At 37.3% G+C, this 18,517-nt stretch overlaps 1 protein-coding gene across 1 annotated transcript in view; it reads right to left on the bottom strand.

Annotated features, from left to right (window-relative positions):
• The window catches only part of COL1A2 (collagen type I alpha 2 chain), a 38,883-nt gene that overhangs the window by 18,354 nt on the left and 2,012 nt on the right, over nucleotides 1-18,517 (bottom strand). The window contains exons 2-26 of the mRNA XM_027639216.1: nucleotides 18,251-18,261; nucleotides 17,620-17,637; nucleotides 16,911-16,946; nucleotides 15,515-15,598; nucleotides 14,153-14,209; nucleotides 12,169-12,213; nucleotides 12,019-12,072; nucleotides 11,675-11,728; nucleotides 11,236-11,289; nucleotides 10,665-10,718; nucleotides 10,337-10,390; nucleotides 8,673-8,717; nucleotides 8,414-8,467; nucleotides 8,264-8,308; nucleotides 6,169-6,222; nucleotides 4,724-4,822; nucleotides 4,594-4,638; nucleotides 4,386-4,484; nucleotides 3,799-3,852; nucleotides 3,592-3,699; nucleotides 2,711-2,764; nucleotides 2,507-2,605; nucleotides 1,599-1,652; nucleotides 1,114-1,212; nucleotides 275-328 (exon numbers count right to left, since the gene is read on the bottom strand). Of these exons, the coding sequence (XP_027495017.1) occupies nucleotides 275-328; nucleotides 1,114-1,212; nucleotides 1,599-1,652; nucleotides 2,507-2,605; nucleotides 2,711-2,764; nucleotides 3,592-3,699; nucleotides 3,799-3,852; nucleotides 4,386-4,484; nucleotides 4,594-4,638; nucleotides 4,724-4,822; nucleotides 6,169-6,222; nucleotides 8,264-8,308; nucleotides 8,414-8,467; nucleotides 8,673-8,717; nucleotides 10,337-10,390; nucleotides 10,665-10,718; nucleotides 11,236-11,289; nucleotides 11,675-11,728; nucleotides 12,019-12,072; nucleotides 12,169-12,213; nucleotides 14,153-14,209; nucleotides 15,515-15,598; nucleotides 16,911-16,946; nucleotides 17,620-17,637; nucleotides 18,251-18,261 (1,484 nt within the window). The remainder of the gene's footprint in view (nucleotides 1-274; nucleotides 329-1,113; nucleotides 1,213-1,598; nucleotides 1,653-2,506; nucleotides 2,606-2,710; nucleotides 2,765-3,591; nucleotides 3,700-3,798; nucleotides 3,853-4,385; nucleotides 4,485-4,593; nucleotides 4,639-4,723; nucleotides 4,823-6,168; nucleotides 6,223-8,263; nucleotides 8,309-8,413; nucleotides 8,468-8,672; nucleotides 8,718-10,336; nucleotides 10,391-10,664; nucleotides 10,719-11,235; nucleotides 11,290-11,674; nucleotides 11,729-12,018; nucleotides 12,073-12,168; nucleotides 12,214-14,152; nucleotides 14,210-15,514; nucleotides 15,599-16,910; nucleotides 16,947-17,619; nucleotides 17,638-18,250; nucleotides 18,262-18,517) is intronic.

Here is an 18,517-nt window from a genome sequence, read left to right as displayed (position 1 = left end):
CAAAGAATTGAGGACAGGGAGTGCTATTTTTTCCTCTTCATAAGATGAAAATACTGCAAAATTAATTACCCAATTAACACCCAAGAAGAGGAGTTTTCATTTATCCATTAAGTAACAGCCCCCACTGACATGAGGCTAGATGAATGTATTCCCAAGTACTTTTCTATTTCATCATCTATTCATGCTTGCACAGGCCAATGGTATCTCATTACAGAGGTTTTGAAAATCTACTTCTTTCTCTCTGGAGGGTGCTAAAGCAATTACATCCACATACCCTTGGGCCAGCAAGACCAACATTGCCTCTTTCACCAGGTTTGCCAGGTTCACCCTGAAGTCAAAAGAAAAAAAGATATAAAAGTTAACCAAGACTTTGTATTAGACTCAATTTATACTACTAAGCAGACACTTACACTCTCCTTGCCAGAAGATTTATTGCAATAATTCTTTAAACCCAATTAAAACACCCACAAGCTCCATCTGACTTTTTGGATCACTTTGAATATCTCAAAAATAAACGTCTTGTCTTTTCAGAACTCCATTTCCTTATTTTTTGAGATCATAACTCATGACTCTCTGCATAGTATCCTATGCAATACACTCTACTTATGTATGCATGTGTGTGTATGTATAGCAGCACCCAAATCCAGGAGGTTATTATTGTTATCTGTGGTCTCTGTGGGATATATTAAGAGGCCCATTGAAGTCACAGGTAACTTGTCTTCTAAACTGAGTGATCTTTGGATAGTGCTCCATAAATAAGAGTACTCTGGAACTGAACCTTAGATTTAATGGCCAACTTTTACAGAACTGTTACTGAAGCGTATATACAGAAATGATAAAATGGAGATGCAGAAATTATAAAATAGATGTGTATTATCCTAATCACTTCAGTGTCCAATTATTCCTAAGCTAATTACATTGTTTTTCAGTTGTTTAATCATATTTTGGATAACTGAAAAATAATTTAAAACAAAAATCTTGAACATAAATGGATGCCACAATAAGCAGTACAGGAAGACACAGGGAGATGTGTTTGATTAATGTCAGAGCTGGGGACCTAAAGATGTCTGAAAATACCTTCATAGTAATAGAAAGCTTCTGTACTGTACTTACAGTGGGACCTTTTGGTCCAGGGAATCCAATGTTGCCAGGCTCACCTCTATTACCAGCTGGACCAATTGGCCCAACCCTACCATCTGCTCCAGGGAAACCCTAGAAAGAGAAATCATACTATTAAATGGCTGGGGTAATTTAATTAGAGTTCAGCTTTAGGAGAAATGTATACTGACAGTAAGCAAATGCCATTTAACTTTTAAACATTGTTGATACACTGCATGCTCACGCATTCCTCCATTTTTCTCTCTTTTCATAGAACTGTGTATTTCTTCTTCCCCTTCCAGGACACAGGCCTAATCTGAGACTCACAGAAACGAATGGAAAGTTTCACACTGTTCTTCTGAGTAATATGGTAGTAAAATTTTGCTGGTTCTATGTAGTTGTGTGAGGGCTCGGCACCGAGACCTCTGCTTTTTAAAATCTCACTTTGTGTGTGTGTTTCACATGCAATGGGGGAACAGAATGGAAAGCAAAGTACTTACAACAGGACCCTCCTTGCCAGCAGGGCCTGGGCTTCCAGGCTGACCTGGGAGACCCTGAAAAAGGAAAATGTTCACGTTTTTAGAAGGAAACCAACTCACCCAACAGTTAATCAACATTTTTTCCTACATGCATGCATACACACAGAGAGATGCCAAGTTATCAATATACACTGAGGAAACAGGACTGTCTGCCTTATCAAGTTTACATCTAAAGCACACTGAAGTTTAATTTGGTGGTGTGTTCCCTTGCCAGTTGAAAATCACCATAGGTAAGTATCTGTTTCACTCAGATAAACTTATTTAGGCTCTGCTTTGGAGGAGAGTGTGTTTCAATGTTTGCAGATGCCTAATATTTTCACATGTGCATTGAAAACCTTTTCACTTCATGGGGTAGGGTAGGAAGAGTAAAGAGAATTAAAGACCATGACAAGGACATAATCTGACTGCAGCCAACACCACTAAAAGTGAATGGCTTCTTTCAGTGAAATCATTTCCAAAATAAAATAGAAATAATTGAGATCAGCCATCTAATCGTTTTAGTAGGGTTTGCTTTTCTTTTAGTTCATTAAAGAGGATGCACACATCACAGTTATGATCTTAATGATCATGTTCTGTAAATAATCACAAGTGGAAACCCCTTTCAGAAGTCAATGCAGTATCCAGTACAAGGTGACGGTGTTCCATGACAAGGCAATCAAATGCTACCATAACAAAAGGAACTAATTTCAATAAATATTTTGATGCTTCTTAATCATTCCTCACGGATTTTTTTTCAATAGAGTGGTGGAAGTGCCCTAATTGTGGTTAGCTGAATTTTTGCATTTGGATTTCTGAATAATTTTATCCCTTAATTGTAAGTAATTTTCTTTTTACATAGTTCAAACTTACACCACAGAGTTCGAACTTACTCTTGGACCCATAAGACCAGGCTCACCAGGACGGCCAGCATCACCATGAGGACCCTTAGCACCAACAGGACCACTAGCACCACGGTTACCAGCAGGTCCCTACCATAAGAAAGAAATAAAATAAGGCAGAGGTAGGAAAAAGCATCACATGTCTGTGTATAAAAGAAGATGGTTCAGAAATAGTGGCCCAGACAGAAGTCTTACCATGACACCAGCTCTGCCATCAGCTCCAGGAAGACCACGAGATCCAGGCACACCCTGCAAGTCAACACAAAACAAATCAAGAAACAGAAAGAAACAAATCTGTTGCTGCTTGCTAAATTTCAGCCTCCCAAGCAGGTCTGTTGAATTTGAGGTAAGTGCAGCTCTAAGCTCACACACCTCAGTGTAAATGGATATTGTGAAAGAAATCTCTTTCACTTGCTATAGATTTCTTTAAATTTTTGCTTGTATCAGAGCATTTTCGGTGTTCATTGTAACTAACAGCGGCTCTACTCAGTGGCTAGGATCCCACAGTTTGGCCCACACAGTTCCACATTCCCTTCTCTGTAGAGAGTTACTGATTTCTCTGTGACTCCCTACCCAAGGTGTAACACTAAATCTCTTTCCCTGCCAAAAAGATATCTGGTGGAAACACTGCCATTTTTCGTATTGTTTTCCTGCATGCTTCCTGAAGTTCATGGGGTCGTTTTCTCACCCAGTGAAAAGGGTACTAGGCATCCTTGAAGACACTGAATTGAAAGCTTTTGCCTCCTATGATGTGTGAGCCACTTCTCTGTTTTGAGCAGTTAAATTCCATCACTACCTTTAAGAGTAATTAAAAGATAATTCACTAAATATTACACAATGGATGAATCAAAACAACTTCTAATTGGTTCAGGGATAAGATTGTAAACATGCACTAACACAAAGCAAAAATAGGTTTGGTCCCAACTAATCAAAAGGCTTAGAATTGAAAATGATCTTTGTGTAGAAGCATTAATGTAAATTTAATTACTCATAATTATTTAATTTGTCTTTGTGACTCTTGATTGATTTCCTCTTTCCTTTTACTTCTAATTCTGGAACACAAAAAGAAAACCTACTCTCAGACCAGCAGGGCCTGGGGGACCAGCAGAGCCAGGTTCACCAGTGCTTCCTCTCTTGCCTTCCTCACCACTGGGACCAGGAGGGCCAGGAGGTCCAGCAGCACCCTATGTCAGACAAATAGAGAAAAAGAAGAAATCAGGTGCTGTGTTGCAGTTATAAGGAGGCTTTTGATTGAAAAAACCTTCACATTTTGCCATACTTACAGGCTCACCCTTGGCACCACTTTCTCCCTTGGGACCAGCAGGGCCTGGTTCACCCTAGAGTCCAAAACAAAAAGCGATCATAGAATTAGGCATCATTCAAAAAAATATCTCTTCTACCTGGAGAGATTTCTCATGAATCAAAACAGTTTTTGATCATCTCTGCCTCTATTGTGAATAACAGTCAATGAGTACAATTGTATTTTTGGCTTAACAGCCATGAAAACAAACATGTTCAAGATGCTTAGAAATTACATATATTGAACTGTGACACATTCAGGGCTGATTCCTCTGCTGAGGACACCCACTGAGGGCCTAGCTATGAGATTGCTGCCACATCTCTCTTGATACTATCAGCATGGACAGAGCTTAACAGTCCTTGCACTCGAAGGGAGTGCAAAGTGAACCTCTTGAGTCTTGGCATCTGAAGCAAGTAGTGAGACACAGAACTGAACTACAATGTTCAATTACAGTGCAGCAAGAAAAAATGTCTGCATTATAACAAAAATGTATCCAGAAGGAATCTTTTACTACTGTGGACATTGTGTCCAGTTTTCAAACGAAGACACATAATATACAAGGTCACTTACAACAAGTCCTCTAGCACCACTAGGACCAGCAGGGCCAGGAGGACCAAGAATACCACGGGGACCAGGTAGACCAGGAGCACCAGCAACACCAGGAAGACCCTGTAGAGCAGAAGGGAAAAAAGGTATTACGAACCTATTATCTTTTCTGCTGCATTAACTGAATTTGGGTTTTTTTAAAGCAAACAAGTGTGAGTATAGTCGTACTTACAGCTGCACCTTTAGCTCCGGGAAGACCATTAGCACCAGGGTTGCCCTGTTAAGGAAGATAACAATGCTGGTTCATTCAGAATCAAAAGTACACCCATCCAACAATAGATAAAGTCTGGCAAGTTACTTACTGGTGGGCCAACAGGACCACTAGAACCAGGAAGTCCAATCTCTCCTCTTGGACCAGCAGGACCAGTAGGACCAACATGACCAGCAGGTCCGATTTCACCCTGTTTGAGAGAAGAATAGAACTCTCTATCAGTTTTATGGCAATAGTGAATCAATCCTATATTAGCCTGGCATTAAGAAGACAATCAGCAACTGAGAGTTTTTAATGGATTTTAAAGGCACTGAAGTTGGAATGCCTAGTTAGGCTCCATCTAAGCTGATAGCTAAAACAACAGATGCTCAGCAGACCTGAAAAGTTACATTATCACCTAGGATTAACCGGAAGGTTGATCTAAAAAAATCAGTATTACAATTCCAGCCTTATCTGCAGCCATGTGCCTCCAGCATTGGCCTGAGGTGCCACAGTGTATGAGACCTAGTTGACCATTGTCTTGCACTTTCAGATGCCATTCACACTGATGCAAAACACACAATGATGCCTGCTCAGAGTGCTGTGGGATAGTATTCACAGTGGAGTAAATGACAGGAAGAAAGGTCCTTGGTTTTATTTTCAGAAGCTTGTATTCCACTACAAAAAACTGAATATGACAATTTCTCTCCAACAATTCTCTAAGCAGCCAGCATTCATCTTGGACATGTAAACAGTCTTCTCTTGAAATTACATGCTGTAACCACACTAACATCTGCATCAGAGAAGACTTCATGGTTTTCAAAGACTTGCAAAATGGGATCTCAATTTTTTCCTCATCTTCCCTGCAGTTAATATTAAAGGGTCCAGCAAACAATACTTTATTTTCTTCTAAGGTGGATTAAGATAAGTTTTGGTTGTGACATGGATTTTGTGGCAAAAGGTCAGCAAAATTAGTAAATGTAGTATATGTGATACTCTTGGCTTCCTTGGGCACTCAAGATATTGAAACTCTTACCTAGGTAAAAATGCTAAGATCTGAGCAATAAGTGAATCATTTAAATTATAGTCTGCAAGAGCAAAATGGTAGTGTCCTGAACCTGAAAAGTTTAAATGCAATTTCTGCATTGTAATTTCAAGGACTTAAGCTGGAAAGAGCCCAATACTCAACCGCAGCTTCTTGGTCCTCCACTACTTCTGTAAAGTGATGTTATCTGCTGCTTTGCTTATATAGCATGATCCACGTCACCCTTTGAAGGTATATTCAACTGCATCACACAGGAAGCAGTAAAAAGGTTATGTGTCTTCCTAATCTGCCCAGCATCCATCTTCAGTTGTGAAGTAACTGCTGTGTTTTAAATTAGCATTCATATGTGATGCTCTCCAAATACTCTAGGAATTCATCCTCGTCCTGATCTGTAACTGATAAGAAAGGATTCCTATTTCATTGAGAGTGGGGTTTTTTTTGCTGCCTAGCAACTCTTTATAGTACATTTCATCTTCACTATCAAATGTACCAGGAGAAGCAGATGTTCATACCTTAGCACCAGGAGCACCTGGGAAGCCTGGAGGACCAGCAGCACCAATAGGGCCCTGGAAAATAAAACGGAAGTAGGTGTGTAAAGGTATTCTGTGATGACAGAAACATCTTTCTTGTTTTAAACAGATTAAAAAAAATGCACATTTACTTATTCCTCATGTTACCACCTCAGAATACCAGTTGCCTTTTGCAACTCCAAACTGACAGATTTGGTTTACTACAAACAGTTAAGAGCAAGGTCAATGCTTAAAAAGCATTTGCAGTGCAAATTTAGCAAGAACTGGTAAAACCTTGCCTTGAGGCTAAATACCTGAGAGAGGATGGGCAGAGGTAGGCATCTGCAAGGCAAGGTGGCTGATTCTACTACATCTGCTTATGGCTGTGAGATTTCTAACTACATTGGGACAAAATTCCTAATGTACCCAGACATATATTCATAGTATGTAATCATAGCCTTTATTTTTCAGTGCATGCAAATACAAAGGATAGTTTTTCTTCAATTATTAATAAAATATCCAACTCACTCATTGCTATTGGGAACTGATATCTACATTTTTGTTGAGCTAAGATCTTTCAATTATAAATACTTATTATAAAACTGCCTCAAAAATCCAAGTGAATTTGTCAGCTGGTATGACAAAAAGGAGTTGGCTTCCAACATTTCATAACCTACTGTGTTATAAATGGGGTACCTTGAATTCTCACTGGTTTTGCATAAGCAAAGAAAAAAAGAACGAAACCCTTTAAGATGTGTTTGAAAACAGAAATTTACAGAATTTTCATTGCAGTGACTTTTTTACATTTTAAATTCCAAGTAGCAAGAAGAATAAAATGTTATTTCTGTTTTAGTTCTAAAAAATTAATGGTAATAAGTGCTATGCAGAATATTTACAGCGTCATAACCTAAGTATATGTAAAATAACTTCAGCCTGGAATAGACACTGAAACACAATGCAATGCTGTGCTGCTGCCCATTCTGAGTAACACCTCTGCAACCAGCAGCTTCAGAATATTTTTCATATAGTAACTTCATGTGAAACGTCTTCAGCTAAAATATTTTGATTCTACTACATCAGGTCTTAGCTGTAAGATCTGCAATTTAATTTGCCCAATTAATTTGCCCAATTTGTAAGATTTGCCTGCAATTTAAATGCCCAATCACAGATATTTGTTGAATACTCTACTTGGGAGAACTGAAGAGAAATTCACAGCTCTATTAACATTCTGCTCTGTTAAAGCACAAGAGGTGTTTGAAGTGACAAGGAGTATTAAAATCAACTTTAGCAAAACAGAATCAAGTACAGGTTCATCACTGACTAAAATTTTGAAGGTAGGAAGAAAAAAAACTAATCTAGGGTATTCTTGATTTTTTTTACAGTTTCAAAACTATGTCCTTGTACACATATTTCACTGAGATAAATGAGGTTTACTGAAGTCAGTGGTATATTATGGTAACACTAACTCCTTTTGAGTGGACAAATTTGCATTGTGTTAGTTCCTATTAGAATAGTTATTGTTTACTAGTCAGATCAGGGCAGTTGGATCTCACTGGCCTTTCACATTAGCTCACATAATGCAGGTATCAGGGGTAAAAGAAAAAGGTTAATGTCTGATAGCACAATGCTGCAGGTGCAAAGCTGTGTTCTGGTGTGCATGCATTATTTACAGTTTATAAATAATTACAGTCATCTGCAACATGTGCACGGTATATATATGTGAAAAAGTATAAAGTCTCTTCAGTTTTGGGATGAGAACTATTCTGTTAGACTGCTGGAAATGAGAATTCTGTTCATTGGGTGTTTCTCAGTGAAGTCTGCTGGGAAAGTTTCCCATGAAATCACCTGTGCAAATGAGAGAATATTTGGTTCCTTTGATATAGATGTGTTAAAGATAAATTCTGAGGCTCTCAGGATATTGTCTACAAAGGTTTTATGTTTCACTAATTCTTTTTGTGATGGTCTGATAAGCAACAAAGGACTATGTTAAAAACATGAACACAGTCAACTTCTCAGAAGCCCAAGAAATCCTCTAAAAACAGGATTAGGAGCACAAGGTCTAATGGAACCATATTGTCAAAGAGCAAGACAAACTTACAGCAGGTCCAGTGGGTCCAGCACTGCCATCACTTCCACGAGCACCCTGTGAGGAAAGAACATGAGAAATAGTTTGAAAAGAGAACTGAATATCAGAGAAAGCCACAGTAAGTGGCTGGTCATGATGACAGACAGATGGAAAGCCACTTACAGCTGGTCCAGGGGCACCTACTCTTCCTCTCTCACCAGGGAGACCACGAGCACCCTGAAAGAAAAAAGTTAAATTAACTCATTTATATCTCTTCATTGAACATAGATATACAGAATTTTTTTCCCTCTGCTAAGTCATATTATTATTACATAAGAGTATCTAGCTAGCTGGAGTGTCGCAAATGACAAATATTGAAGAAAATGCTAGCTGAACAAAATCTATCAGATTATAATTTCCCACAGCAGCAGTGAATACTTACAGGTTGTCCTGGGGTACCATTTTCACCAGGGGCACCAGGTTCTCCCTGTGAAGAAGAAAGTTTGGAGGCTTGAATTAATTAAAGGATGCTTTGGACAGACAGCACAGCAACTTCAGAGAGATTTTCAACTGCTGGATCCTACTCTCTTTGTCTTCTGTAGCAGTTGCACCACAATATACAACAGTATAGTCCTGAGGATGCAGAGACTGCAATTGTCCCTACATACACTGGAACACAGTCAAATGGAATCCTTTTAGAAGAGGAGGGACAGAGAAAGTTGCTTGACTTACCTAGCTCAGGTTTCTTTATCCCCTTTCTTTATTCTGATATTTACTCTGTAGTAAGCATTTAAAAGATTGGGCCTGGATAGTCAACTACTAATTCAGATCAATCAGCAGCTGTTTTTTAGCTAGAGCAGAACCAGAATGATGCTTTCCTTTGCCTTATGTTAAGGTGACACAGTTCCTGTCAAATGGCTGAAAATAAGGATCTGCCTCAGTTATTTTTAACTTAAGACCAATACTACTGATTATTTGAGGTCGAGGTTGATCTGCAGTAACAAGGTTTGTCCTAGAGCACTTGTATCCTGATATACCTGAATGCACCCAATCTTAAATGAAGCAAAGAATGCAAGTTTTTGCCTTCCTCAACTGCACAGTTATATTGTGACTGACCTTAATTTATTATGCTGGTGTTTTCCAGCCAGAGAAGCACTCTTACTAGTAACTCTTCTATCCTTTACTTAATTGCTTTATCTGCTTTTAATATCCAATAACTGGGTAGACTGTTTGCTATCTCTTTACCATACTTTGTTATGGAGGTAAACCTCTTACAGTGATACTGGAGAATGGTATGTTACAGTTAATAACTCTATAACAAAGTGGTGCTAAGCTCTTAGAAACAAACAAGAGTCAGAATTAGCATTTGAGTTTTTCATTGTTATATTAAGAATTCTTGAATACAAATCTTCTGTGAATCACTCAGCTGCACTTAAATTTCCTACAACCCCATATTGCAGTATTTTTCAAGAACACTGGGGCACTGAGGTGGAATGGAAGAAGTTAAAAGAGAAAGAGTTTGCCAGAGGTATTTCTGGACTATATTTAAGAATATATTTTTAAGGATTTTTTTTTCCTAAGTATAGTGTTCAAATATGTACTAATCTGAAGATGGTAAAAAGGAAAAAGACTGAAGAACAAAATAACCTCAACTCAGAAAAGCACTTCATCTACCCAAATTTTTAGCAGAAAGCCTTACATTGAACATGTATCTCACACAACAGAATTTTGCAGAAAAACGAGATGTTTTCATTTTAGCCTGCTTTAAAAAAATCCACCAAAATCAAAAATACAATCCACAGAAGACCAGAGATAGCAAAAGCAGTCTGAAGTGCTAGTGAACAGTCAATCACCAGAAGCCCAGTTCTGCAGCTCTTTCTCACTGTAAGCACTAACCTGACTAAGGGCTCAAGGATAAGGCCCCAGGAAAGCTCCCATGATAAGGTGCTTTACATATGTTTGTTTTACATGGATCCACTGACTTCTAGATTATTGCAGCTGAGCAATGTTTATTGGCAACATGGAAGACTGATTAGAGGAGACTTCACATGTATTTTGCTAAAAAGATCTATAAATGCATCCTACATTTTCAGATTTCATGTTTACCTTGGTGCCAGGAGTACCAGGTTGTCCCTTTTGACCATCCAGACCATTGTGTCCCTATATTGAGTAGAAAAATAAATACTGATACATATTTTCTCACAAATGGCTATACACAAACTCTTGGTCTTGTAACATAAATCCCTCCTCCCACACAAAATTATTTCCCAATATAATCTTCTTATTTTTCCAAAATAATCAGTCTTTCATATCAGGCAATATAAAAAACTTCAAGGAGGTTCATGCACTCTTGACTTTTAGAGCATTTCTAGGGATTTTCTATGCTGCACTGTTATCAGTCTTAAATATTCAGGGAAAATATGTATATACTCACCCTAATTCCCTTAAAGCCAGGCAGACCAGGAGTTCCAGGGAAACCACGAGCACCCTAAAAAACCACAGTGCACAAATGATTGTCTGTCATATTACACACTGCTGTTAAAAAGAAAGAAATTGGATAAGTCTTTCAATAAAATTACTATGTAGATTTGGGTCATGATCATTCAAGTGAGTAATACAGTTCAGACCCTAATCTCTCAGGATCAGACTTGATTATTGATTAACAATAATCAACCTGATTTTTCCAGTTCTGAAACTCAGAAATCTCATGCATTACCACATGACAGCACAGCTGTCTTAACTTCCTGTGCCAAGGTGCCTGCTCACCTGCTTCTGTATAACTCCTCACAGTGGCATTTCTGTTACTCAGTACATTTGCTTTACTGGATATGGGGTGGGGAAACAAAAACCAAAACTATATGATATCCCTGAAGGTAAGGACTGACATTGGATTAATCCATATAAGGAATATTACTAGACTGTTAATGTGATGAAATTCTGAAAGGTTGTTAGGTTTCATTGATCAGTGAATTGTTTTGTATTGTACACAGTGGATCACTACATACCTGAGGGCCAGCAACACCTCTCTCACCAGGTCTTCCAGGTTTGCCAGGGTGACCCTAAAAAATACAGTAAAGATGCACTAAGAAGGAAAGCTCCTTTTATAAAATAACAACATAAACCATTTAAAAAAAATACACTGGCAAAGCTTCTCCTTTTCAATAAATACAGGGAGCCTATTAGCTTTCAGGTTTTCTTCTTCCTGTATTCAGGAAGCTAAATAATATTTTTGGAGATGTTTTGGAGTTATCCAATTTTCTGTACCTTTCCAGTATACTGCATCTCTTGTACTGTAAAATAATTATTTCAGGGGCTTATTTATTCTATATATTATAGAACAATGTAAAAATTATGGGAAATAGAATGCTTATCTTAATGATAACCAGATTGTTAGAGTTGAATCACCACCCCAAAAGAGATGAAAAACATTTAATAACCACTTACATCTTCACCAGCTTTTCCTGGAGGACCAGGGGGACCACGAGGACCCTGGGGACCCTGTTAAAAATAGATTGAGGATTACTTAGAGCATCATTCTTCATCTAAGTCTTTCCACTGGCTTCTGACTTGAGTTGGGGTATAGTTGAAGCCTAATTGACTTTATGATTCTAATTTGAAAGAGCCTGAGTCTGAGTGTTCAGCTCTGTTTCTGTAACAGGATCAAGCAGGAGTATCCAAACATTCAGAGATGTGCAGATGGATAGGAGAAATGGGCCTAAGTATTACAAGCCTACTTTGGTGTGCTATTTCTAATGTTAACAGTGTCTGCATGTGAAACCTGTACTTACTGTTTGACCAGGTTCACCAGGCTCACCGGGAACGCCTTGAAAACCGGGAGGACCCTAGAAGATGAGGGAGATATTGTTAGTTTTCAAACAAGCTAATTTGTCATTTTTTAGGTATGGCAATGTCAGTAGAAGAGATGAGACTGTACTTACAGGGGGTCCCGATGCTCCAGGTGGGCCTCTAGGTCCCATTAAACCCTAAGGGAGAAAAATTGCAAAATCTCTTTTAAAAACCACTATTAAATAAACTCATCTATAACACCAATTCCTGGTATTCCTAAAATATTGTAAGCATCACAGTTTTCAGTGTGCAATGTCCAGGTCAAACTACACAAAGCTAACAGATCTGCATGAATTTGCATAGGCAGTCCAAGTGCAAACACATCTTCTAAGGGCAGTGAACCATCAGAGAATCCAGTAGGATGATTAGGAATGTACCATTATGGCTGTGAACCTTGTAATTAGTCTTCTTAATCTATTCTGGCTTATTAGCAAGTGCACTGGCTCATTCTACTATGTACCCTCTACCTCCCTGTGCAGAAAATTCCAGAATTTAAAGATGAGGGTCATAACAAAACATTGTGAAAGGCTCTTACACGTATTATGTATACATCTATTTCAAATAATGATCTACTTTTATTTAAATATTTAATTGCTTTCTAGTTTTGATTAAATTATCTTCATTTCACTGCAAAATAAGTCACTAACATACTTTTGAAAAGGAAATTTCCCCAGATTAGTGCACTTTCATAATGGTTATCTTAAGCCTTACTAAGCAAGAAAACAATTTTGAACTGAAATTTAATTTAGACTTCTATTGTCCAAAATGATTTAGGATATGTTTCAACAGAAATCATTATGTTTTAAATTGGTTTCAAAACTTTCTTAGCAACTTTTGTAAATTTGTAAAACTCACAAGATTAAAATCACATGCCAACTTTTCAATGGCTTATGTAGCATTCCTATAAAACTGAATACTTTTCATTAAGAGGAATAAATCCATATTAATTACAGGCATTTACTTACGAAAGTTAAAGCAATGTTGTGGATATAAAAATCTGCAGTAATTCTAGAAAAAAATAACTGTTTCTGAACAGGCTGAATCATATATGCTGCATAAGCCCTGTGAACTTGTTCACAAATTACATTACATAATTATTTTTCCCTCCCTTTCTAACTTCCCAATCTATTACATTTTCTTCATGAAACTTAAAACTTCCTCACAGAAAGTAGATTCTACTGCTGTTGCTGTCAGATGAACCCTAATTGACTCAAAAATTGGAACTCAGAAAATCGTGACACCCCAAGTAAATCCTCATCTACATTTTCTGATTTATTGTCAGACATTGAGGGCAGAACTTGATTAAAAGTACTCCTATTTTCCTATATTTAGTATCTAAGTGGACACCAAAAGATTTCCCAGAATTAATTCAATATATGGTATTTTTAGAAATGGAGACAAGCATTTGACCCAGAATAATCTTGGGCAGCCTTCATCCTGCTGCTCACCCATCAGATGCACTGGCTGGGATGTCAGTGTGTTTGGTGAATTTAACCCCTGTGTTACTATCTGTGTGCACTGAAAATATCTGCTAACATCAGAAAGCATTAGAAATTCATGCGGAGCAGCAATAAACTCCTTAAATTCCATTTGGACATAGAATACAGTAAACAAGGATATCAAATGAGTTGTATAGCCATGGGGGAAAAATGGTCACCAGCTGGAGCTGAGATGCTGAGTTACTTTCTAGACCTATGTCTGCCTTAGAGAGCAGCTTTACAATCATTCTTCCTAAAACATGACCTTCTGTCTCAACATGGGTAAAGTAAAACTATATAAAAGTACACGTGTTATCTGACATCAAATTACAAGATTCACTGATTCATAAAAGTGTTAAACATATTGAAGATGAAATATGGTCTTGGGACTGTATATTTAAGTCCTAAGACTATTTTAAACACATACATTTCAAAACATATATTGTCCTACATCAAAGGATCAGTTCACAGCCTGACTCAAAATATGATCAAAACACTAACTTTATACTATGTTTTGCATTAATACTGCTGGATTAGATCCAAAGGAAAATACTAAACACACCCATGCCAGTTACCAAGTGCTCTATCATATACCTACCATAGGTCCTGGGCCAAAATCGGCTGCTTTAGATGGGTCGTATTGAGCAGCAAAGTTCTGTAGGTGATAAAAAGTTTGAAATTAAAATACTAAAAATTTTGCCTTAAAAATATTTCTTATCAACATTCTACATCTAAACATCATCCGATTTGTTACACTTGTTATATGATTTGTTAAAGCAGAATACATACAACTCAGTAAACATAGCCCTATTGTAATTACATTTCTATTCACATTTCCAAAAAGACTTGATTTTACTGGAAAGGCTCCTTCAAACAGTGGCCTTAAATATCTGTGCAGAAGTGCTAAAGAAGCATTGCAACGGCGTGAACTGAAAATTAAGAATGTAAACTCAGTGGTCATTTAAAGTTGCAAACTTTCTTTAAACTCTCAAATTGCTCTGCATAATTTTCAATAAGGGAACTCATGCATATTTTTCACTGCTTTGCTTAAGTAAAATTCATGTACCAGCCCTGACAGATGAGGTAGGCCCTTCAGCTTCAAAAAGAATTGAGGAGCTACAGCCTCAGAGAGTGCAGTGGATTGTTGATATTTTATCAAAATGGAAAGAAGTTCTACATGGCACAACTGAAAATCCTTCACTTCCTTGTTTTTGTTTGAGTGTTTTATTAGCATATTAAAATAAGAAAAAAATAACAAAAGCAGTTTGAGATTTGCAAATGGGAAAATAAACTACTTTTACCCATATTGAAGGCAAAAGAGTATTTTTCCATGCAGAAGAATTTACCAAACTTGATCAATACAACACCGTCTTTGTCTTCATGCTGCCTATGCAAACCAATGTCAAGCAAAGAGTTAAATTCTGCAGAGAATACGTCATGGACCCTTGTGCAGAAAGTGTGTATGGGACACAGTCCATTTACGTTCTGCAGCATGAATATAGATAGAAATGAAAAATTCTAAAAAATATACTCTAAAATTCTACAGGACTTTTAAGTATTGATTTTTAGCCTAAGGGGTAGTCTTCTTCAGCTTATTCCAACACAGCTGCTGTCTGTTGAATCCAGCTGTGAAGGTTTCTTTTCACCATCTGCTTAAAAGCACTGGTTTCATTTAGTTGAATCCTAACCCATACACATTATGGCTGTGTAAATTTAATGCTAAATAACAGGGTTGCTTTGCTCCTCTGCATAAGTCCCTGTTGAATACAGAATCCAAATTTTCCATGGAACATTTACACCCCAAGGAAAGTTTAATTGGAACTGGGACCATGAATGTCTTAAGGCTCACAAGAGAACATGTGTTCTACTTTCCAATGCAACATCAGTATTTTCCAGTTGATATATGTTTTGCCTTAGTCAAAAAGCACAGTTTTGGTAATAGGAAGTTTGGATGCCTTACTCCGCCAAGACCTGGAGGACCAGGGACCCCTGGAGGACCTGGTAGTCCATCTTCACCATCTCTGCCTGGTGGACCTGGTGGACCCTAGAGTCAAAAAGGGGATTACAAAGTGAACATTAGAAGCGGCTGAAGAAATCCCTGATGTGATAACTTCATTAACAGCCAGGGACCTACAGCACACTCTACAGCAGTGCTATACATGAAGTTTCAATAAATGCCTAACTTGAGAAAATAAGTATAGTCTGATTTTATGTTGATTCCCCATAACTCAAATCAGATACGTACAGACCTTCATATTTGAGAAGATTTATGGGGGAGATATTTCATTTATGCTACCAAAGCATAATCTCCAAATTGGGAAGTTTCATCTTAAGTGAACAAATTTTGGACCTATACATTTCTAGTGATCCATGTAGACCCACAAAGGTGCTCAAGTTTTGCCATTGTGGTGGTTAAGGTGAGGTATTTACTTTGTTTAGTATTTTGGATCCAGTTCAGTGTTAAATGAAATCCATAACAAATGGATTTCTAAAGGAGCAGGATTAGACTTCCTACATTCAGGACAAAGTCTGTATCTCATTTCATTAAATGAATTTAGTTAGTGGTAGCCTAAATCAAATATCCAGTTGACCATACAGATAGAGTCTTCCTAATAGTTCCCTTCACATTTGTCAGCATACTACAATCTCAAAACCTCAAGAGCTCCCTATCAGTACTATGGCATTTTCATTTTCAGAAGACACTAGAAAGACACACAACTACAAGCTACACAAATAAGTATGTGAATTTCAGAATGCCACTTTACAAAGAGCAGCAGTGATGCAGAAGCAAAACAGAAAAGCAAATATCAGCAATACGAATGAACAGTATAATTAAATTCTACAACTGTCCTCATTTATGGTTACTTTTACAGTAGCCTTTAATAGTACAACGTCTGCTTTGGCTAGTAGAAGGTAGATGACAAACACCTAGCTGCCAAGAAGAGAGTTTTTCCAAGCCATCTTCAGAGGCACAGATAATAAATCATCCTCAAAACTGGCTTTGTCTATTCAGGGCTTATCCACAAAAGACCACATCTTTATGCGTCAACTTTTCCCTCTACACTTCCATGCACTATTTCCATGGTGAGCAACTGGAAAAACATTTTTCAAGTCATCACTTGGATTGCTAGGCTGCTATATGATCTCAATCACATCTGCTCAGGCACAATGACCATAATTAGGTCGCTGAGGTATTGGTACATAGGTAACTTGGGTTTTTTTTTTGATGAAATTGTACATGCAAGCTTCTACAGCTACATTCATTTAATATCACAACGATGCCTAAACTTATTTTTTACCCTACTGTTCTTCCAACAGCTGCTGTTCAAAGTTCACAAACAAATGAACGGCCTTACCCTTTCTCCCTGCGGCCCTTTGTCTCCTCTAGGGCCCTGCAGGAAGAAAATAACACTTAATGAGTTACTGAGGAAATTTTCCGGGAGGATACAGGGAAACAGACACATGAAGAATAATTAGTGTACATGAAAAAGTGAAAGATGACTGCATATACAGGTCCAATAGCTATTTTCCACAGACAGATAATTCTTTTTCCCCAATAAGCTACTGAAAATAGACCCAGTCACTACTGTGTGAGTTAAAATATCACTGCACAGACCACAGAAGAAATTTAAAAGTTGATTTTGATCTCTACTAAATAGCTAGTTCTAATTTAAAGTAGGGACTCTTATAAATAAAATAGAATTTATTTAGCTTTTCAGATCTGTATAGATATTGCTGTACCATTCAATTCACATAAATCTTTCTGAAGGAACTCTGACTAAGAATGCTACTTTGATGAAGTTCAGTTCTTAGTAGGCTTAGTTCTGCTCATGGATAAAGCACCTTTATTTTGAATTATTTAAATTCACCCTCGTGTTAAGATGTTGCACTGATTGTTCCCTCCTTTTTACTGCCTATTCATCTCAGTTCTAGTGCTATTTTCAGAGAACATGGAAAATAATGAATGTAGTCAGTTTTCCTTTCATCCAATATTCAACAAAATATTAATCTTTTGAAGATTATTTGATACCATCTCCATTTCCACACAAGAAAAAAATTGCTTACCTTACGCCCTGCAGGTGCCTGGAGAAAATAAAGATGAGAATTAAAAAAGTTAAAATTTCTTCCAGTATTTTAGACTAAAATAGTGTATAAACTTAGACTCATCTTCTTACGTAACTATAATTTTCCTCAGTACAGTATATTTAAGTATGCCCAAAGGTTTTAAATTACTATGAAGGCTACAAGTTTTTATATAGCAAAGACACATGTAACTACATGAAAACATTCTGTTGAAGACTGACCATTTTGCAGCTATTACAGCCTAAAAAACTAGCATTAAAAAAAAAGTCACACCTGAGTTCTTCCATAATCTTTCTGTGCAATGAAATTTAGACTGTAAAACTAGCTTTAAAGTAGAGTCTTCTCCAATCCAAACTGCCAGGTGCAGTATCCAAACACCACTGCTCCGTTACTTTCTTCTCATGGTCTCTACACCTATGAAGGCAGTCTCTTAAAAAGTCCGTCCCACTTGTGAAATCAGGGTGGGTACCTTTCCAGGCAGTCCCCTCAGGATTTAATCACCATTTTTCCATGACCATCTTGAAATGAACTTTAGAAAATTATACTGCCACAAGAAAAGAAGCCTAGCCTGTTAATTGGAGTGTTACATATTAGATAAAGAAATTATACTGACCTCACTCACATCTGCAAAAAGAAAGGAAAGAAAAAAAAAAGAGATAATTAGAGTGTGGATTCAGTTATTTTGCAAGTTTTACATTTCATTGCTTTTAATTCAAAATGCAATTTTCTTTATTTTCTTAATGCAATAAACATTGTGTGAAATTGCCATGTATTCCAAATTCAAAACAGACCTGCTAATGAAACTAAAACAAGTAATATGATTGATGTGGTAAAAAGGCAGATATCGTCTATAAGCCTGCTCTAAATATTCTTGAATGTA

This window comes from Corapipo altera, unplaced genomic scaffold (genome assembly GCF_003945725.1).
Source record: "Corapipo altera isolate COAL_440 unplaced genomic scaffold, ASM394572v1 44, whole genome shotgun sequence".
NCBI classification, from domain to species: domain Eukaryota; kingdom Metazoa; phylum Chordata; class Aves; order Passeriformes; family Pipridae; genus Corapipo; species Corapipo altera.
Note: the sequence above shows the minus strand (reverse complement) of the source record. Positions and strands in the feature narration are given on the sequence as shown.